Source organism: Crocodylus siamensis, chromosome 6 (genome assembly GCF_052110815.1).
Source record: "Crocodylus siamensis isolate JL-2025a chromosome 6, ASM5211081v1, whole genome shotgun sequence".
NCBI classification, from domain to species: domain Eukaryota; kingdom Metazoa; phylum Chordata; order Crocodylia; family Crocodylidae; genus Crocodylus; species Crocodylus siamensis.
In genome coordinates this window covers 31,243,911-31,265,937 of record NC_143400.1, presented here as the reverse complement: position 1 = coordinate 31,265,937, position 22,027 = coordinate 31,243,911, and the positions used below count along the sequence as shown (strand labels likewise).

Here is a 22,027-nt window from a genome sequence, read left to right as displayed (position 1 = left end):
TTCCTGGGGTGATGCGAGGGTTGGAAGGGCTGCTTTGAGGTGCCTGAAATCTCCAGGGGGGCACAGTGCACAGTTGCTGTGAAGGGGATTCCAAAATTGTCCACCCATAAAGTGTTGGGCCTGGTGTCACCCCAGCCTCTCTGCCCCCTTGCAGTTTTGCTCGACGCCTGCACAAAATGGTGCGGAAGCTCCTACCAGACTGTGACATCCGGTTCATCCGGTCAGAAGACGGGAGCGGCAAAGGAGCTGCCATGGTCACCGCGGTGGCTTACAGACTTGCAGCCCAGCATAAAGCCAGGCAGAAGACCCTGGAAGCGCTGAAACTGAGCCAGGAACAGCTTTTGGAAGTGAAGAAGAGGATGAGGGTAGAGATGGAGAGGGGCCTGAGGAAGGAGACACACCCAGAGGCCACGGTGAAAATGCTGCCCACTTACGTGTGTTCCACTCCAGATGGAACAGGTAATGCTCCCTGTATGTGAACAGAAAGGCAGAGGTTTCATTGTGAGCCTCCCCTGCTTGGGTTTTAAGAGTTAGACTGGCTTTCCATTCTCTCCTCTAGCCCAGTCGAGCTTGCTTATGAAGTGGTATCTCAAGACGTCCTGAGCATTAACGAACACTCCTTAAAGCCTTCGAGGAAATGGGCTTTGGGGGTCTTAAGGGGTTGTCACCTCATGGTTTTGTTCTTGTACTGGACATGTGCTCGTATCTGTTTTCATATGAGGTCTTCAGGGCAAATTCTGAAGGGAAGGAAGTGCTTGACTGACATTAGAGGCATGATAGTCAGACAGGATGGGTGGTGGGCAAGGACTTGAGAGACCTGTTTCCAGCTCTGCTACTCACTTCCTATATAGATTTTCTCACTTTCCCTTGCTGGGTTTCCTTCCAGGCCTTGCCTAGTCTTTTTTGACAGGAAGGTCTTTGAGTTGGTCCCTTGTCTACTTCAGTTGAGCCTCATGTCAGTCAGGGACCCCAGGCATGATTGCAGTACCAGTATGGGAGATGGAGACTTGGCACTCTTGTATTTCACTCTGGATTTACAGAAGAGGCAAGCCCAGAGGACTGAATCTGCCCACACTTCTCAGGCTCCCACAACTTTTGTTTCCATGATGCTGGAATTCATCCTGCCATCCTCTTTCCTCCCTATTGCTCTGCCTCCCTCTTTTCAGGACAGATGGAGGCTCCTGCTTGTACCAGTTACTGTGTTTGGGAGAGTGGAATTGGGCCTATGCTTGGGATAGACATATCATTTGTTGGAGATTGCTGTGGATGGTATTAATAACTGCTTTCATGTGGGTTTCAGAAAAAGGAGACTTCCTGGCTCTGGACCTCGGGGGAACTAATTTCCGTGTGCTGCTGGTGCGTGTGCGAAATGGTATGAGGCGTGGTGTTGAAATGCACAATAAGATCTACTCCATCCCACAGGAGATTATGCAAGGGACAGGAGAGGAGGTGAGTCAGTTTTAGGCTTGGGATTTCATTGGAGATATGGGATGCCCAGCCCCACCCTGTTCCATCCTGGACTCAAGCTCTTGCTGATTTTTGGAGCTGGGTTTTCCTGAATCTGGACTTTGTGTTTCTTCATCAGCTGTCTTTCAGTTTCTCTCCACCTCCCTCTGAACTCAGTGTTCAGGATCAAACCTTGAATGACTGTTTTAAACTGCAGCCATAAGACCTGTCTATAATGCCACTATTGAATTAGCAACTGGAGTGGGAAGATCTCAAGGGAGGTGGTGGCTTTTTTAGGATTTTTATTTTCACTACTGCATTATGCAATTGAGTTCAAGTTCTAGCTAGTTAAACAGAATCGACTTTGTGTAATGCCAACAAGTTTTTCATGCTTATTGTGTGGCCTGGCACTTAATCAAGTGTTACGTGCCTACTAAAACAGCTTCCTCTTGGCTTTCTGTGCACAGCTCTTCGACCACATCGTCCACTGCATTTCTGATTTCCTGGAATACATGGGAATGAAGGGAGTGTCACTTCCCCTAGGATTCACCTTCTCTTTCCCTTGCAAACAGACTAACTTGGACGAGGTAATCTTTATCAAGTGACTTGTGTTCATACATAATAATTAGCTTGTATTGGCAGTGAAAGGAACAGGATTTTTTGTGAGTTAAGATTTCAACATACTGTGAACAAAGAGCTGTTCACTGTAGATATTTCAGTGAGCCTCTAATAGAGCTGACTGAGATACTATTAGGATGGCTTTTCTAAGGATACACATAGACCTGAGGTAGCTGTTGGTGCCTCCCACTGTGTTGCTGACTTGTAGCACTGAAACAACAAAAAAGCCAGTATTGTTTAAAATCCATGAGAACAATACCTGTCCTGAAAACATGAGAAATTCTGCTATCCTATTCTTAGCACTTTCTATTCAAAACATTGCTCAGGCCAATTGGTGTCTTTATATCTTCTTGTTATTAATGGGTGAAGCAATGGCATAAGTTTTTAACATATTGACCTAGAACAAGACTTTTTTACCAATGGCATATGATTCTTTGAGTGTCTAACTTGACATCTTAAGATTTGTCAGAAACTTAAAATTACTAGTTGGTTTTAAACTTTGGACATGTTACTTTAGCAGTGCACATAAATTGATGTATCTATAAGACAACTCTTTCTAGAGCAGATGATAGAGTTCTATAAATCTTTTCTTGTTGCTAACTATCAACAATCTTTTTTTCCTGATGCTTTATTGTACTTTTAAAAATGATTATTTTGCTTTTAGGGGATACTTTTGAAATGGACAAAAGGCTTCAACGCCAGTGGATGTGAAGGAGAAGACGTAGTGAATCTGTTGAAAGAAGCGATCCACAGGAGAGAGGTGAATATCTGTAGGACAAGCCCTTGACGGAAAGCAGATTTGTGACAAGTCCCACAACTAATCTAGTGCTGTTTGGAAAGTCTAGTTGGAGTGTAAAAGGAAATGAGTTCCTTTAAGCACTGGGTTTAGATGAATGTCTACATGTGTAATGCCCACTCTATTGTGGTCATTAAGACCTCCAGAGCAAATGGTTCGACCTTGGAGAGCTTGAATTAGATCAAGAATTTCCCGTGCTGGTAGTGGTAGCTGATTGCCTTACCTGCTGCTGTGAATTGGAGGGACTGTAACACCCCAAAAACAGTGCTAGGTAAATGTCCTAGACTTGCAGGTTCAAATTTCAACAGGGACATTCCAGTACTTTTACCTGCCAGTGTAAATGAGTTATGTGCCATTTTACCTGGCTTTGGATATGTCACATGAGATGCATTTTTTACAATGCTTGGATCTTTAAATCGACAGTGCTGTATAAGCACTTATTGAAGCACTTGGAGATTCTGGGGAGGGAGGCTTCTTAGATGGGTAGACTTTGACCAGTCAGGTCCATTCTGCTGTACAGTTGCTCAGATAGATGGAGTTACCATGAATGCAGGAGTGAAAGGCAGTGTAAGCAGTGGTGTCCTTCCAGAGTAACACATGGCGGCCCTCTCATCCTCAGGAGTTTGACCTGGACGTGGTGGCAGTGGTGAATGATACTGTAGGCACCATGATGACCTGTGGTTATGAAGATCCTTATTGTGAAGTTGGGCTCATAGTAGGTAAGAACTAAAAATTATTGCAAACACACCCAGTTCACCCCTCTCCCTGATCCATACTTTTGATTCTGTGCGTGCCCTGCATCTTTCCCCCTTTTCCCAGTGACTGGAAAATGTTGCATATATGATGTTTCAGAGGTAAAAAAGACATGTATTTCTACAATGCCATCACAGGTACTAACAAAGCACTTTATTTTTTCTTAGCAAACCTTTATTGAAATTCATTCATTTCCGCAAAAAACTTTTGATTTTGATGGAATGGTATTTCCCAGTGGGAAAAGTCATTTCGTCAGTAGATTCTTGAGTAAGTCTTTAGTGTGGCAAAATATCATGGCAACATTAGTAATAGATGTGTGACTACATGCTAATGCTACAGAAGGTGTAGCTGCCTTCTGAATAAGGTGTTATTATCAGCATTTGGGATAGAGCCTGCTTCCCCTGAGGCTGCAAATCTGCATTAGCTGTCAAGAGCAGCCAAGCTTTCCTTTTCCAACCTTGTTTGTTTTTTCATCCATTCCCCTGAAAGCCTAAGATGTTTCCTGTAAGTTGTAGACCTTCCTGGTCCTTGGTTTCACAGGCACAGGCAGCAATGCCTGCTACATGGAAGAAATGAGGAACGTGGAGCTGGTGGAAGGAGAGGAGGGCAGGATGTGTGTGAACATGGAGTGGGGGGCGTTTGGAGATAGCGGCTGCTTAGATGATTTCTGGACGGAGTTTGATGTGGCAGTGGATGAGCATTCCCTGAATCCTGGAAAACAAAGGTGTGTTCTGGTGCTGGAGTTTACCATCCCCTTTCCCCTCCTAGCAAAATGTTGTGTTCCCAGCATATAGGGAAGACTTGGTTGCATCCTTCTCACTACCTTCCAGGGCCCAACCCTGTTCTCATTTAAGTCAATGGCAAAATAGCCATTGACTTCCAGGTGGCCAGGACAAGGCCTGAACACGCATGTGTTTTCTGCTTCTCTGTGCCCTAATTTCTCTTTTGTGAAGTGGGAATCATGCTACAACCTCACAGGGATGCTGTCAGGTTTTAATATCTTGGGTCTGTAACTCCCATCTTGCTGCCTCCTTTCTGGGTTGTAGAGACTCAAGCCTGATGCAACTCTATCCCTGGGAAGACAGAGTCCTGAGAGATGTGGGATATTAAGAGAACAGCCTAGAATCCCTATACAAACCCTTCTTTAGACCCAGTTGCTTCTTTCTCTACCCCTCCTGGCAAGCATTTCAAGAGCTTGTTTTGCACTGGGTAAGGCTCCCTGTCCTTGCTAGGCTGCTCAGGTGAGGCAGGTGCCACAGTCCAACCTATGAACTGGTGTTGCCAAATCATCCCTTGAATAGCTGTTAGTAATCTGTTGATCTTGGCTTGGATTACGCAGTGACTGGGGACTTGAGGGTCTTGAGGTTGTCGCTGCATTCTGTCTGGGGGGAGGCAGAACTGGAAGCGCAGGCAAAGTTCAGCGTCTTGCTCAAGTTATAACAGAGATTCTGGCAGGTCTGGATTTGAACCCAGCTCCACTGAGTGGCAGTTCAGTGCCCTCTCTACTGCACTGTGATGCTGAAACTTGCCCTTTCCTCTCCAGGTTTGAGAAGATGATCAGTGGTATGTACCTAGGCGAGATTGTCCGAAATATCTTGATTGACTTCACCAAGCGGGGGCTGCTCTTCCGGGGACGCATCTCTGAAAGGCTGAAGACCCGGGGCATATTCGAGACAAAGTTCCTGTCTCAGATTGAGAGGTGAGCTCAAAAGGAAAAAGAGTGGGATGGGCTCAGACACTCACCTTTGTGCTAGTAAAGAGGCCTGAGACATAGCCAGCTTGTGAAGAGCATTCTCAGTGTCTTTTCATCAACCAAGAGTGGCCAGCCCCTCTTGGCATTTGAACTCCTGCTGATTTCACACTTGTATCCATGTAGGATCTGTCTTCACTGAAAAACTCCTAGTCAGGGTTCTCTTGCTGCAGGGTACTGCCCTGCCTCTAATTTTCTTCTCTCCTTCCTTTGTTTGTTCTTCCTTTCTGAAGACACTGGGTAGATGTGTGCCATGGGAACCATTACTTCCCTTTTGTCATCCATGCTGGGGGAGGAGGGTGCTTTGGGATCATGGGGTAAAGAGTCTCTGATTCTTCATTAGGTCCCTGAGCAGATTGCTGCGTAGATGGAATCTGAGAGTCCCTGATGGTGACAGTGTGAATGTCAACTTGCAGGACACAAGGAGACTGTGTGCCTTTTGTTAGTGATGGGAGGATGAACCCATATCTGGGAGCAACACAGTGTTCCCTTGATTATCACCACCCTGGATCTAAACAAGCTACTGTTGAATGGACCAGCTACTTTTGCGCTTACAATCGCTGGCTTTATCCTGAAATGAACACTATGATTAGGATGTAAACCTAGCTATTATAGGGAGCTCTGCAGAGTAAAATGGGAGGGTTTTTCAAAGGAACCAAAAGGATTTATGTACCCAAATCTCACTGAAATGCAACAGCACTCTTGTATCTAATTTGCCCGGCCCCGTTTAAAAATCCCAGCCTGTGTAAAACAGAGCCTTTTTATTAAGCAGCAGATCTGCCCTCCAGGAGGTAGAATTTAGTAATAAACATAAAATCGTAGGGCTGGTGGGACCCTCCAGGCATCTAGTTTAGTCTCCAGCTCAAGCCAGCATCATCCTTGTCTAAACCATCCCAGACCAGTGTTTGTCTAACTTGCTTTTAAAAAATTCCAAGGACAGAGATTCCACCATCACCTCTAGGTAGTCTTTTCCAGTGCTAAACCACCAGTAAAATAACAGTTTTGCTGCCCTTAGCTAGGGCCAGCTCCACTCCGGGAGAGCAACCTGAAGTCTTTTCTTCCCTGTGCATCATCCAGCAGAATTAGTCACTGAATTCCCATCAATTGCAGGTTCCAGTCCAGTCCCTGTGAAAGCAGAGTTGGCCCATGTGCCACTGGAAGCAGATCCTGGCCTGCTGAAGCTTTTAGTGTATATAGTCATTGATGCCCATGAAGAAAAAAGTCCTGCTTCATCTCAGATCCCAGACTGGAGTTGTAGTTCAGAGCAGATCAGTACTTCCAAGGACATATAAAGCTTCTGTTCAAAAGGTCTCATGCCTTCTACCACCACCTTCCAACCCCTTCGGGCTTCTAACATCTTTGTGTCTTTCCAGCGACTGCCTGGCCCTGCTGCAGGTCCGCTCCATCCTCCAGCACCTTGGCCTGGAGAGTACGTGTGATGACAGCATCATCGTGAAGGAGGTGTGCACTGTGGTGGCCCGGCGTGCTGCTCAGCTTTGCGGGGCTGGAATGGCAGCTGTGGTGGACAAAATTAGGGAGAACCGGCAACTGGACTTCCTCAAGGTCACTGTTGGCGTAGACGGAACACTCTACAAGCTGCATCCTCAGTAAGTTGGCTCGTGTGAGCCCCTCAGATACGACAGGGAGGAATAGGGAGTAAAAGTCAAGGTAACAGTCAGAGCTGGGGTGGCATCCAAGTGATGGAAAAGGGCTTTTGGAGTGATCTGAAATGCATTTGTTTTGTTCAACTTGATCAAGATGAAAGATTTCATTTCAGATTGAAATGAGAAACATTCTTTCTGGGTTCTCTTTTTTTCCTTTTTCTCTATTTGCCTCCCTTCCTAGTGGAAGGGAGAGAAAAGTTGGGGAAGGGCAGGGGGAGAGAAAAAGATGGAATTTTTTTTGTATCCCAAGGGCAATTAAGTGAAAGGTATGGTAGAGACTCACTGATTTAGAGAGGCATGACATTTCGTAAGCAACTACCTAACATAAGAAATGAAGGAACTTGTTTTGTCAGATGTTATAAGATCAAAGAAAAGACAGGCTGGAGGGACCTTATAAAGTCACCCAGTCCAGCCCCGCTGCACAAGGCAGGATCATCCCTGATTTAAACCATCCCAGCCAAGTGTCTGTTGAACCTGCTCTTGAAAATCTCTAAGGATGGAGATTCCACAACTTCTCTAGGCAGCCTGCTGCAATGCTTGTCCACCCTCATAGTCAACACTTCTTCCTAATCTCCAACCTAAATCTCCTCTGCCAGATTTTGAGGCCATTTCTTGTAGTACTGTCTGCTACAGCCACAGAGAAAAGCTATGTCCAAATGAAGATCCTATAGCTAAGTGACATTTTTCATTCACACACAAAAAAGAAAGATAGTTTCACATGGAGAATATTTCTTTTCTTAGCTTGTTTCTTACTTTCTGCTGGGAATATTTCAGGATTTTCTTCACCTAGCCATTTACAAAAACACCAGAAAAAAATCAACATTAGGCTGACTGTCTGGAGGGGGTGGGTCTTTCTGATCTGTCAGCCAGTAGAATATGGTAGTGATTGAAACACCTTTGGTTCGTCACTTTGTAGTGACTTAAAAACAGGGCTAGGAAACACAGTGAAGGAACCAGCCTCACAGGTCCAGAATTTCTGTGATTGACTTTCATCTGTGTGGAGCGCTTGGTGTCCTGTACTGATGTGAAATATAAATGGCTTGTGGCTGAGCTCAGGAAGGACCCTCCTTAGCTCCCAGATGGATTAGGATCAGGATCAGCTTTGAGGACACTCAGCTAAAAAGTTCAGGGAGGCTATCTCTGGATAGACAAGGAAGAAAGGAGAAGGTGCCTATTGTGCCCCTGGGCATTTCTTACACTGGAGACCCACTGAACTAATCCTGCCACCCACAAGAACCCACAAGAAGTGGTAGAAAGAGAGAGGGACCAGTGAATCTGCAGCTCTATGGAACTGCCTGGCAGTTCTCATTTAGGAAGAGGAGATGCACAGACTTCAGGGACTGCTTCTAGCCTGAGGTTGCCCTGGGGGCATGGAAAATCTCTGTTGGTGTGGGGAAGGGAGAGCTTCCCCTTCATCCTGGAAGAGTTCAGTAGTCTATAGTTTAACTAGTCTGGACCAAGTTTACCCCTTCGGCTTTGCTAGGGGGTATCTAATGGAACCCGCACTAAGATAGCATGGCTTTCCGTCTCCATCAGCCAGTCCAAATGGAGCAGAATCAGTCTGAGATTACTTCCAGCAGCATCAGTCTGTGCTTTTGGACTCAGAGGTCCCAAGTTCAGTCCCTACAGATGATGCATTTGGGTTGCAGATGCTGCAAGGGGTCTCCTTGCAGCTGAGTTCCCAGGCCCAGAGCAGAAACAGGGAGGTACTCACCTCCTTCTTCCTTCACCCACTGCAGCTTCGCCTCCATCATGCACGAAACCGTGAAGCAGCTGTCCCCAAAGTGCGAAGTGACCTTCCTCCAGTCAGAAGATGGCAGTGGTAAAGGTGCGGCGCTCATCACGGCAGTGGCGTGCCGGATCCGGGAGGCTGGGCAGCGATAAGAAGCGGCGGCTTGGGTTTTGCAACCAAACCACACAATGGACCCACTCCCCAACCCCGTTCCTCCTCCCTGATGAGAGCAGACTCTTAGCTTTACTTGTTCTCATGAGATTCCACCACGGAGAGCTGAGATGCTGTGTGTTCTGTGCAAAGTGATTGTCTTAGGAGTTCTACTGCATGCCATAAAGCTACCTATCAAGTAAAGCTAACAGTGTCGTTTGGCTGTGTACCTCCATCCCCAGTCCCAACCCCTTCTGTTCCACCTGCAGTCTATTTAAAATACTAAGCTTCCTTCTCCCAACCACAATCTCGTTTGCTCCATCACCATAGAAGGATAATGCTAGAGTAATGAAGACACTGCATTGTCACTTTAAAGTTCCTGGTATCTATTTATATATGTCCAAGACTTAGTGTCAGCACTCTAGAAAGCAAACCTCTTCAAGATTGGGCTAAAGACCTCCACTAGTCTTTTACCCTGATCAAGGCTGTTGTTATTTCCATGAAAGTCATGGTAATTCTTAAAAGTACAGGGTGCAGATGTCCAAATCTGCAACTGCAGGATACAAAGTATCTGTCCAGAGTGGTGAGTACTATTGAAGTACCTGCTGGGATCGCGTTAAAGGTGCCACTTTGACTCAACTAGCAGAGCATGTGCCTGGAAATACTTGGGGACTCAGGGTATAGTCCCGTTTCCCAGCTTCTCTTCCCTCCCCAACTTTTAAATGTAGTAGTTGGAACGTGTGCCTGTCTGTGTTCACCCCATCAGAGAACACTGATGCCCGCTAGTTGTGCATGTGGTAATAGAAAAAACAAACCATCACCAAAGTAAATGGTGTTTCTTCCACAAATGTTTCAACAGTGTGTCTTCAGTCTGTATGGTGAGTTCGTTTAATTTTTTCTTGTCTGTGAAGTAGCTCTGGAATAAGTCACGTCTGGATTTATATGCTGTATTTATGTTTGGAGAGGTCTTATATCTGTTCATGTATATAGTCATGGAAGGGGAATTATGTTGGGTAGTTGCTGATTTAATATTTTAGTGTAGTTTAAGAAAATGGTACAGAGAAGGTTGGTTTTTTTTTTAAATTTAACTTGATTTTCTTGGGGCAGATTGAAAAATGAGACTGAGATTTCTGAGGACAACAAGCAGTTCAGTCATTTCAAGTCCAGTATCCCTGGGGGAAAATGGAAATGAATGGAGAGGCTGGGACAAAGGGACTGGATACTGGAGTCTCTGACTCTATCAGCTGTTTACCCACATGAGTGCTGGGTGCTTGTGGCACTCACCCTCACTGAAGTCACCAGGGGCTTTATCCTGTTCGTGCCGAAGTCAGCTGCTAAAATGCCCATTGACAGCAGCTGGCATTTTGCCATTGACTTCAAGGAATCAGGGTTTGGGGCCTGTTTTGGAGTAGCTTCAGCCTCACTTCTGCATAACGTCAAGCATGTGTGTGGTCCTTTGCGGTCAATACAAGTATGCACATGCTTGCTGGTAAGAACCTGGGTGTGTCTGCATATGTGTATGCAGGAGCTGGGGGGCATTAGGGAGAAAATAAGCATAATTTAACATGGATTATATTTGCTAATTAATCCCTACAATTTCAAGAGCCCTCTCCTTTCCAAATTGGCAGCCCCAGAGCTAACTGCAAGCTAACCCACACCCTCATATCTGTTTTTACAATGAGGAAGAGATAATGATTTTACTGACAAAAGGTTCTGGGAAGGAACTACATTTACTATTTCTTTTCCCCAAACCAGCAAATTTATATGGGGGAGCTGAAGGGGTGGGAGTGACTATTTTCTGTAACTGTTTAATGTAAGCTATCATGTGATCAGTGAGGTACAAACAATAACCTTCACCTGACTTTCAGCTGGAAGGATGTGGGTAAGGGGAGGGGGGTTGTTTGGGGGTTTTTTTTGGGGGGGGGGTTGTATATTTTTATATTGCTAGAGGTAACTTCATTATCAAAATAATCTCTTCTGTGCAGTTTGTAATTTTCAGAAGCACAATTTTAAAGCACACCACACTTCTCTTTCAGCATTTAAAAATGCTTATTTTTTATAAGCCTCAAGATGACAGTGTAACAAGAAGAAAAATGAAAATCAAGGTGTATAGAATCAAGTGTAGTCAGTTTTTAGGAAAATTTAAATTTAAAAAAAAAAAAACTTAAAAAAATGCAACAAAGCCAGTTTAATCTGATACCAAGCATTTGTGTGTCATTCTTTTACTAGTAAGATTAATATTTGTCTACTGAAATATTTTTTTTAAACTCAAAGGATTATCCAGTTGTATCTCTTTTGAAATAATATTTCATAAGTAACAAGTTCTTATTTTTTTAATACAGATGTCCATTTTCATTGCAAATGATGGGAACCTGTATATGTACAAGCGGCACAATTCTGTACTGAAAGCACTCTTAAAATCTCATTTAGAACAGAACTAGGTGAAGTGTTGGCTACCACATTGTACAAACCGTATCTGAACTTTCTCCCAAATGGGAGAGAAACCCAACTGGGCTTGTTAGCTTGCTCATAAAAGTAGCAGGTTTGTAGCAAAGGTTGTCTCTGAACTTTGCAAAGTTTGTGGTTGAGGGACAATTCTCTCAAACACTGTCTGTACCATCTCTCAGAGCCTCATGGTGATGCACTGGGTACATTAAGATGCATCCTTACATTAATACTCACCTTCCTGCTCTGCCTCAGATGCATATCAGAAGCCAATGTATTCCCAGTTCACTTAGGACAAAAATTATACTTGAATCATACAAACCAGATGTAAACTGCATACATACCTACAAGTCTGCTTGGGTGTATGGGATACTTGTGTCTGCATAGACTGTTTCCCTTCTTCACCTTAGAAGCACAATTCATGTACTTCTTTGTATCAGCAGATACGACAGCAGTTTGGGGAACTGTTGCTGTCTCAGCATAACTTCCTGTTTAGGAGCTAGAAGCACTCTAGTAAGACACTGTACATCATGCCAGGTTGTGAATGCAGTTCTTTCAAGGGGGCATTGGCCAGTTTCTGAACTGAGAATAATGTGAAATAACAAAGCGGGTTTGTCACTTTTAAGCCAGGAATGACAACGGGCTGCTCCTCTCAAGTATATGAAAATGAAGAAAGGCATATCAGGTGCTATAGCTGGGCTTTGATCTGTTGACTCTTGGCATTGCTCTGTCTCTTCCTCCAATGAGAATGTTTTGTAATGGATTTGTGATGGGGTATTTTTGTGTTTCCATTAAGATGTATTTTCTTTGTTCTCTTTGATGTTGAGCATATTTCTTTTCTGGAAAGGCAGAAGTTTCTACCCAGCATGTTTAGATGTTGCAGATAATAGAAAACTGTCTTTCCTGCCTTAGCAATGATTTGCCTGTTCTGTTACCAAGGAGGGAATTTTCCTTTCACAAAAACATAAAACATGGAGCAGGCAGGAGAACATTCTAATGCATCCTTGAAGAAGGATGAGCCAGGGCTGCTGCAAACTGCAGCAACTTGTTTGTGCCAAGACCTGGTTCAAATCTGAGAGGCAATATAGTTCAATGGAAAGGGCAGCAGGCATGGGAGGCAAAAGCATGATAATTTTAGAGGTGCGGAACACTGTAGGTGTTCAACTCCTCTGAACATTCAGCCTGTCATCTTTCTGTGCCTCAGTTTCCCCACCTATCAAATGGGGGTAAAAATGTTTTCCCCTTTTATGCAAAACACTTGGAGCACAATGGCTAGAGCATGCTAGGTGGGAGATAAGAAGTGAGACTGTGTGAAAACGGGTGATCCTTCATTGCAAGGGTCATGATGCATTTTAGAGAGAGATAAGTGATGTTCATACCCTTTCTCTTATCCCTACAAAAAACCCTTGGCTTAGTGGAATATGGCTGGTCCAAAACAAAGAAAGTGCGTCTTATTGTGGACTTCCAAGCAGGTTCTATATGGGAAAAGGAGATGTGATTTCAAGCCAAAGACTGTTCAGCTGCTAGCAGAAATGGTTGACTGTAGATTTCAGATGCTCTGTTATTTTTGTGTTTACAATATTTATTTTTAGTAATTTACTGTGATATATAGGATTCCTTATTTTTGTACTTTTCGTACTATTTTTCATAGTGTGGTGTTGTATTTTCAGCTTCCCTTTGGCATGATGACTTCTCCTAGTTGGATACAAATAAAACATGTTTCCTGAGGCACAATTTTGATGTTTGAATTTGTTTATTTCCCCCCACCCCACCAACAAAAAACATATACCATATTTCTTGCATACAACACACACTTTCCCCTCACAAAAAAGCTGCTGGAAATTGCATTCTATGTAAGGATATATGGGAAGAGCTGTTTCTTCTGCTTACTGGTAAACATAAAAGTAAAATCTGCATGTGTCACAGGAAGAAGAACAAAGAGTAGGCTTTTCTCCCTTGCTGCTGCTACTCAAGGAAAGATCTTTTTTCTTCATTTTGCCTTTCAAAAACAAGGTATGTATCTTATTCTAAGTTGCATTGTATGCAAGAAAATATGGTATATGGAAGCCCTAAATCCCTGCCAATGACCCACAAAAGACTGCATGGGCACAACCTTATTCCCCAAACCTGATTCCCATGCAACAGGAGTTTTAATCTAATCCAGTCTTGCACAAAGGTCTAACTTGTTTGTGCTGGGACACCATATTAGCATACCCCTCACATCCAAGCAGGCTGCTGTGGTCCTGGAGGCATATACAGGGCATGACAAGGAAGTGAAGACTCCTGGCACATTAAGCATCAAGTTCTACTTGTGGACTTTTGATGTGAAAAAAGAGGGACTCCATACTGCCTGCCTGGCACCTCTCCCCCATAATTCTCTGTATCCTTATTGATAATTTTAATGTTAATAAAGAAAAAAGGCAATGGAGTTTTTGTTTTGCTTCTTGCTTCTTTTTGCAGTGTGCATGTGGTCTGGCCAAGAGGCCATGCATTCTCCTCCCCCAGCAAATTGCAATTCTCTTCTCTACTTGCCTAGAAATCCCAGTCCCCTCCATTTTGGAAGGTGCCCCAGGAGACAGGCCAGTCCAGCAGAAGGAGCTGGCATCTGGCTTCTCTTCCTAGTTTTGGCACTGACCAACTCAGTGACCATGGGTGAGTCACTTCTGCTGTTTGGGCTTCTGCTCCTCTTTTGTCTCATGTATGTGAAATAGTACCTGCCCCAAAAAGCTTACTATCTTTTTCTGCAGCTTTGTCCTTGCGCCTGGGACTGTGGAGCCTGTCTCTATCTTGCAGTTTCTAGTGCCTGTTTGGCCATACTAAGGAAGTGAAAATGATGAATGGTCTCACTCAGAGCATTCGAATATTTATTAGCAGGGATTTAATTCAAAGGCTTTCAAACTGGGGGCTACAGCCAGCTTTCTTCCTCTGCAAGTCACCTTGCATTGAGCTTTACAAACCCTGGTAGAGAGGTAAGTGTTCATCTTTGCTTTTTTGCAGATGGGAACTTTGATCAGTCTGCCTCAAAGTCTTGCTCAGTGGGAGGAGAACCCACCATTCCAACCAGCACGCAGCCTCCCGCAGGCATGGGAAAACAGGAAGCTTGGGACCAAAGGCTTCCTGGGATAACCTTGCTTGAAGGATGCACTGATGCTTTCTGTTTGGGCATTGCTTGTTCTGCAAATCCCAGAAAACAAGAGAACTGATGGCTTCCTGCAATACAGGTCATATGTTGGGACTGCATTTGCCCAGATTGGGTGATTGCTGTAGCACACATAGCTGCATCTCTGTTCTTCATTCCCTCCTCTTAGCTTTATTATTTCCAGGGGCTTCTGGAAAGTCTCCTATGGCATGGTTCCATGTCCTAAGAGAGGATCCAAAAGAGGGCTACACGTATGATTAGAGGTATGGAGAGCAGGCCATACACCGAGCAGCTGAGAGACATGGGTCTGTTCAGCCTGGAGAAGAGAAGACTCAGAGGGGACTTGGTGGCAGCCTATCAATATATAAATGGCGCATATGAGGGCCTGGGAAAATGTCTGTTCATCAGGGCTCCCTAGGGGAAGATTAGGACTAATAATCATAAATTGCTAGAAGACCACTTTAGATTAGACATAAGGAAAAACTTCTTTACGACTCGAGTGTCCAGGGTCTGGAATAGACTCCCCCCAGAAGTGGTATGATCACCTACTCTGGTTATCCTCAAAAAATGTCTGGATGCTCACTAGGGCTGTGCGAAATTTTGCCACCAGTTTTGTTTTGACACTGTTTTGACCTGTTTCAAGGTCGAAACAGCAAAATTGAAATGAAATAGATATGGTTGAAGAAGCCTTGAAATGAAATGAGGCAAGTCGAAACATTTCACCGTTTCGATGCTGTTTCAATGTTTCGCCCATAGGAAATGGTAGCCCCTTCTGAGGGCATAAAGCCTGCCAAGTTTCAAGAAGATAGATGCAGGGGGTTCAGAGTAACTGCACCCCAAACTCCTGAAAGCAAAACTCATGTCATGTGGAGGTTTTGACCCCCACAGCAGGGTCAAAACTGCAGGGGTTGGAGCCCCTGCTGAGGCCACGAAGCCTGCCAAGTTTCAAGGAGATAAATGCAGGGGTTTGGGGAAACTGCACCTCAAGCTGCAAACAAGCAAAACTCATGACCTGGGTGAGCCTGTGTGTGTTAAGGCGCAGCGGGGTGAAAGCTGCAGGAATGGTAGCCCCTGCTACAGCCACTACACCTGCCAGCTGTTACGGAGATTGGTGCAGCGGGGTTCTGGAGCCCTGCACCCCTAGCTGCTGACAGGCAAAACTCATGACATGGGTGCTTGTGCAACTGACTGTCTGTCTTGGGACAGTGGATTGTCTGTATTGAGTATTTCCTCTCCTTAGTCGTGGTTTTGTAGGTGTTAATCCGTGCTCGTTAAGTTATTATGTAGTAGCATTATGTAGTAGCTAGGTACTGTGTATTGAGCTGGTCCCTGAGTGAATCATGATTAATTGGTAACTGGTAACAGTGGCTTAGCAGCCAGGCTTGCAGTAGTGTCCCCCCCACCCCCAAGACAGACGCAGCTGTACAAGCACCCATGTCACAAGTTTTGCTTCTCCATAGGCTGTGGTGCAGTTTCCCCCAAATCCCTGCACTTATCTCCTTGAAACTTGGCAGGCTTGTGGCCTCAGCAGGGGCCACCACCCCTGCAGTTTTCACCCTGCTGCGCCTTAACACACATAGCATCATCTATGTCATGAGTTTTGCCTGTCAGCAGCTTGAGGTGCAGTCTCCCCCAAACCCCTGTACCTATCACCTTGAAATTTGTCAGGCTTTGTGGCCTCACCAGGGGCTACCACCTCTGAGGTTTTGACCCTGCTGTGGCTTAATACACATGTGACATGAGTTTTGCTTTCAAGATTTTGGGGTGCAGTTTTCCCACCCCCCAGTATCTCCTTGAAACGTAGAAGGCTTTGTGGCCTCAGCAGGGTCTAGCATGCCTGCAGTCTTGACTCCACTGCGGCTTAACATGTATACATGACATGAGTTTTGCTCTCAAGATTTTGGGGTGCAGTTCTTCTGAATCCCCTGCACCTATCTTCTTGAAACTTGGCATTCATCATGCTCTCAGAAGGGGCTACCATTCCTGCATGTTTCATCCAAATCTGGCCAGAAATGACGAAGTTACAGCCTGTTTCAACCTTCCCCATTCTATCCTATGGGCGAAATGGCAAAACGTTTTGACGGAGCGAAACGGAACAGCCGTTTTGACTTGAAACAAAAGTTAAATTGAAACACTGTTTGGGAAAAGTGTCGAAACGCTGGTCAAAATGAAATGCTTCCATTTCACACAGTCATAATGCTTACCTTGCTGGGATCATCTGACTCCAGCAGTCTTTCCTGCCCAAACACAGGGGGGCTGGACCTGATTATCTCAAGAGATCCATTCCAGCCCCTAACATCTATGAATCTAAATACAAGGCATTTCCTTGGCACCCTAGACTGAAGGAGTTTCCACATTCTTAATAAGCAGCCATCAATTTAATCTCCAAAGTGCTTATCTACCATCTGTTCTGCTCATCTTGTGAAGCTGAGGCAGAGAGAGTTGGTGACTTGTTGAAAGGCACCTGGTGAGGCTGGTAGAGTTGAACTCCAACTCCAAGTTGATCTCCTGGGTTCTTGTGGCTTCATCATAGTATCACCCTTCCTTCTTAGTAGGACTTGCAGTCTGCCAGAACAGGGCCTGTTGCTGTTCATTTCTGAACAGTTTCAGGCTCCCAGAGTGTTTTTCCTTTGGAAGGACTACTGATACAGCACACTCTCAGGGCAAGAGTAGCAGCAGAGTTGTAGGCAAGCCCCAATGTCCCCACAAAAGAAAAGGGGGACATTGATCTAAGAACATCAGGGCAGAGTGTGCACAAAAACCTCTGGGACTGTCAAGGTCAACATAGAGCACGCTGGACCTTGGTTTTGATGGCCTGATCTGAAATAGCCTAAACAGAGCAAAACTAGCAGGATCTGGATTTTTCAAACTGAGAAGGATGGAGTTTAATCCTACAGCAGTGTGGGGGCCAGGTATGTTAAAAGCCCGATGCTGAAACCATTTAGTAAACCACCCTGCCCCCTCCATCTCACCACATTCAGACTTAAATTAAGCAGTGTTAGCTTAGTTTTGATTCTTTCCTGTTAAAGGAGAACGTTCAAATCGGTTTGAAGGCTCTAGATCATTATTTTCACCTATAAGAGAACTAATTCCACCATAACTTAGCTGTTTTACAGCTGTGATTAATACCCAACTACCTATTTCATTAGTCAGAAGCCAGGTTTTTCCATCTTCCACCCTTGTTTTATTAGTGAGCCTTCATTCAAGGTAGAGTGTTGTATACCAATTATTAAACATCATGTAGACAGTATCCCAGTGTCTGAGCATGTAATTAGCCTTGGAAATTCCTCCTGGGATCTGCATGCTCAGAAGCAAATATTCTTCACCAATAAATGTAATTAAATCTCACATCATGACTACTATAGTCAAGCAGGACTTGTGTTTTAGAACCACCTAGTGGGGGAAATGTATCTGGTTTTATTTCACATTGCTTTTAATTTGTGGTGTCTGTGTTATCAGTCTATAATGTGTCTATCTACATTTCTTTTGGAAGTGGAAACTGGAGGTTTTTCTACTGTCATCTCTTCAAGGCAATAACACCCTTCATTTTCCTTTTCATAGTAATATACGCTTTTATATTGGAATCTAACCTGCAATTTGAATTTTGCCTCACAATCAAAAAGTCGCAGGACTTCTCTCACTAAAAATATTTCAAAACTTCAAAATGCCACCACACTCTTTTTCCAGTTACCTTTCACCTGCAGACTGGATAACCCCTTTGAGTTCTACAGTATATAGGCTGCAAAGAAATGAACCAGATTATGAATAAGATTTTTCTGTTCAAGCTGAGAAACAGGAGACATGATAAGCAACAGTATCTGAAAGAAAAAAGAAAATCTGATTTGCTCCATGGGATTTATCTGAGGAGTCAGTAAAATGTTTGTGTTTGCAATGATGTTCGTAAGTGGCTATTGATTAGAGGTGTACCTGATTTTTCAGTAAGTACTGAGCACTACTGTGAGACGCTTCAGTGACACTGTGATTGCATTCATATGGACAGCCATATTCATGTAGTGGTTTTGGTAGGGAAAAAAAAAAATCACACCTTTTGCCACAACAGATAAAAAAGAAAAACTGCATAGAGGTAAGTATGTTTGTTTTTCAGAATGGCTGAGCATCCCTAGCTCCTGTTGACTTCAGTAGGAAATCTATGTAGCTGCTATTTCTGAACAAAATCAAGCTGCAGGCTCTGGTACTGCTTCCTGAAATGGAGGCCCAGAGGCAAACTTTGTAACAGTGAATTTTATTTCCAGCTTGTCTGTTCTCTTTTTTTTAAACATTTCCACATAATTTTAATAACTGGGGTTACACTTTCTCCACCCTCTTAACTTCTGTCCTGCTAAACCCATGGTACTCAACCCCTTTGGACTTGAAACACCCCTTCATAACTTTTGTGAATTGTGTGACATCCAATTTTTAAAAATATATGTTACAGTGCTTACTTCCTTACAGAGGGATTGGTCAGTGGGGATGGGGTGTCATCCAGGCAAGGACAAACCTGAGCCTTCAAGGGGTCTGGAAGCACCTTAAAGTTGAAAATTGCTGTGCTAAACACACATACAAAAATCACAAATAACCATTACAGATGTTGCCCTGCCTCCATTGCCAGAAAGCCCCAGCATCAGTCAGATCAGGGTCCTTTTCAGCTGAACCAAGACACTAGTTTCATAGTAGCTAGGGTCAGGAGAGACCTGAACAGACCATCTAGCCTGACCCCCTGCCACAGGCAGGAATGAATGCTGGGTTCACAAGACCCCAGACAGGTGATCATCCAACCTCCTCTTGAATTTGCCCAAGGTAGGGGTGAGGACCACTTCCCTGGGAAGTTGGTTCCAGATTTTGGCCACCCTAACTGTAAAATATTGCCTTCTCGTCTCTAACCTAAACCTATTCTCCATCAGCTTATTACCATTGTTCCTGGTCACCCCAGTTGGTGCTGGGGAGAAAAGGACTCTACCTATTTGCTGTTGATCTCCCCTGATGAGTTTGTAGGCAGCCACCAGGTCCCCCCTCAGCATCCTTTTGCTGAGGCTGAACAGGTTCAGGTCCCTCAGTCTCTCCTCATAGGGCCTGTCCTGCTGCCCTCTCACCAAGTAGGTGGCCCTCCTCTGAACCCTCTCCAGGCTGGCCACATCCCTTTTGAAGTTCGGTGCTCAGTACTGGATGCAGTACTCCAACTGCAGCCTGACCAAAGTCGCATAGAGGGGGAGTATCACCTCTCTGGACTGGTTTGAGATGCACCTTTGGATGCATGACAAGGTATGGCTGGTCTTGCTGGCTGTGGTCTGGCACTGGCAGCTCATGTTCATCTTGGAGTCAGTAATGACTCCAAGATCCCTTTCTGCCTCTGTGCTTTCAAGAGGGGAGCTCCCCAGCCTGTATGTATGCTGTGGATTCCTTCTGGCATAGCCACAAGATTACTGTTTGCGTCTTGCCTCGTGCCCCCTTCTTGCTTCCAATGTACTTGAAAAAGGGCTTTTTGTTGCCCTTAATCCTGGACGCTAGCCTGAGCTCCATCTCTGCCTTGGCCTTCCTAATAGCCCTCCTACACTCCCAGGCCGAGGAGGAGTACTCCTTCTTAGTGATAGCTCCTCCCTTCCACTGGTTGTACGCCCCCCTTTCAGTCCCCAGGCATTGCTGAATGCCCTTGCTGAGCCAAGGGGGTTTCTGAGCACTCTTGCTTCTCTCGGGGACTGTTACCCTGTGGGCCTGGAGGATCTCCCCCTTAAGGTACGACCATCCCTCATGGACTCCCATCTCCTCTACCTTCTGGGCCCCCAGTGCCTCTCCCACTAGTCTCCTAAGCTCATTGAAGTTGGCCCTTCTGAAGTCGAGGGCTTTAGCCTTGGTCTGAGCCCTTGATGCCCTGTGTTGGATAGTGAAATCCAGCAGGCGATGATCGCTATTGCCCAGGTGGTCAAGGACCTGCAGTCCCCTCACCAGGTCATCCCCCATGGCTAAGACCAGGTCCAGCAAGGCATTACTCCTAGTGGGGCTGTGCACTTCCTGGATAAGGTGAAGGTCCTGTAATATAGCCAGGAACCTGCGCGAGCGGTCATACCTGGCTGTTTGCTCCTCCCAGCAAATGTCTGGGTAGTTTAGGTCACCCATGACAATAACATCCCTTGACCTAACCGCCTTCATAAGATGACCAGAGATGTCCTGGTCCAGCTCTTCCCCCTGGTTGGGTGGTCTGTAGTAGACACCCACCGTAAGGTCCCTTTCGCCACACCCCCCTTGTAGCTTGACCCATAGAGTCTCTGCCCGACCCTCCTCTAACCTGAAGCTAATTCTTGATGATGTGAGGTGGTCTTTGACATAGAGCACAACCCCCCAACCTTTCCTCTCTGTCCGGTCTCTTCTATATAGGGTGTATCCCCGAATACCCACTGCCCAGTCGTAAGTAGGATCCCACCAGGTTTCTGTGAGCCCCACTAAGTCTGGGTTCTTACTCGCAATCAGGAGGCACAGTTCCTCCTGCTTACTACCCATACTATGAGCATTAGTGTAGAGGCACCTGAGGCCTCCTGAGGGTGCACGTGCCTCCTCCCACTCCCAGGACAGTTGTGGCCCCCTACTCCCAGGATGTCGATGCTTACCTGGGCTTCTCTTCCTCTTGTCACCCTGTATGCTGGTCAAGCATCCTTTCCACTCAAAGCAGCCCCTTCCCCCGGTGAAGCTAGTTTAAAGCCTGCTGTACGAGATCAGCCAACCTAGAGGAAAAGATATGTCTGTCCTTAGGGGAGAGGTGAAGCCCATCCCACCCCAGCATGCCCTCCTTACAAAAACATGAGTCATTGTCAAAAAACCCAAAGCCTGCCCCATGGCACCAGCTCTGAAGCTGCTGGTTAACCATGTCAGTGTAGGCCTTATGATGCCTACCCTGTCCACTTACCAGGAGAATGGAGGAAAATACTGCCTGGGCTTCTGTCTTCTTCAGTTGGTGTCCCAAGGCCTTGTAGTCTTCCATGATGTTATCCGGCTTGCCCTTGGATGCATCTTTTGTACCCACATGGACCACAACCAGTGGGTAGTAGTCAGAGGGCTTGATGATTTTAGGGATGGTCTCTGTGATGTTGCGAATCCTCACTCCGGGCATGCAGCCGACCTGCTGTGACCATGTCCGAGCGACAGATTGGACCATTGGTTCCCCTCAGCATGGAGTACCCGATGACCAGAAGTGTTCACTTATAAGATCACTTACTGAGGTTCCTTCCTGCCCTTTGTTTCTGAGACTCTGTCATTCAGCCACTTAACTGCTTCCCCGTGAAGGAAAAGAAATGCAAAACTCCAGACCTCGGTTCAGAGACGACACCTTCCATTAGCGACGAGGGCTGTGCAAAACAGCACCGTTCCTTCGACTTCCGTTTTGATGGTTTGGTGGAACAGTGTTTCATTTAATTTCAAAAGCACTGCTCCGCTTCATTTCGTCAAAAATGTTTTGCTGTCCGCGTACAAACTGATTTGCCCTGGGCCCCGCACCCTCTTCGGGTCAAGCATGAGGGGCCCAGGGCAAATCGGTTCCTTCGGGGAC

The 22,027-nt window shown here is 45.4% G+C and overlaps 1 protein-coding gene across 1 annotated transcript in view; it reads left to right on the top strand.

The window, feature by feature from the left end:
* The window catches only part of LOC149862154 (hexokinase-2), a 46,137-nt gene extending 35,347 nt beyond the window's left edge, over window positions 1-10,790 (top strand). Inside the window, exons 10-18 of the mRNA XM_090051899.1 lie at window positions 155-459; window positions 1,301-1,449; window positions 1,914-2,033; window positions 2,729-2,824; window positions 3,480-3,579; window positions 4,154-4,337; window positions 5,157-5,312; window positions 6,737-6,970; window positions 8,767-10,790. Coding sequence (XP_089908025.1) covers window positions 155-459; window positions 1,301-1,449; window positions 1,914-2,033; window positions 2,729-2,824; window positions 3,480-3,579; window positions 4,154-4,337; window positions 5,157-5,312; window positions 6,737-6,970; window positions 8,767-8,911 — 1,489 coding nt within the window. The 3' untranslated portion in view covers window positions 8,912-10,790. The remainder of the gene's footprint in view (window positions 1-154; window positions 460-1,300; window positions 1,450-1,913; window positions 2,034-2,728; window positions 2,825-3,479; window positions 3,580-4,153; window positions 4,338-5,156; window positions 5,313-6,736; window positions 6,971-8,766) is intronic.
* The last annotated feature ends 11,237 nt before the right edge of the window (window positions 10,791-22,027 follow it).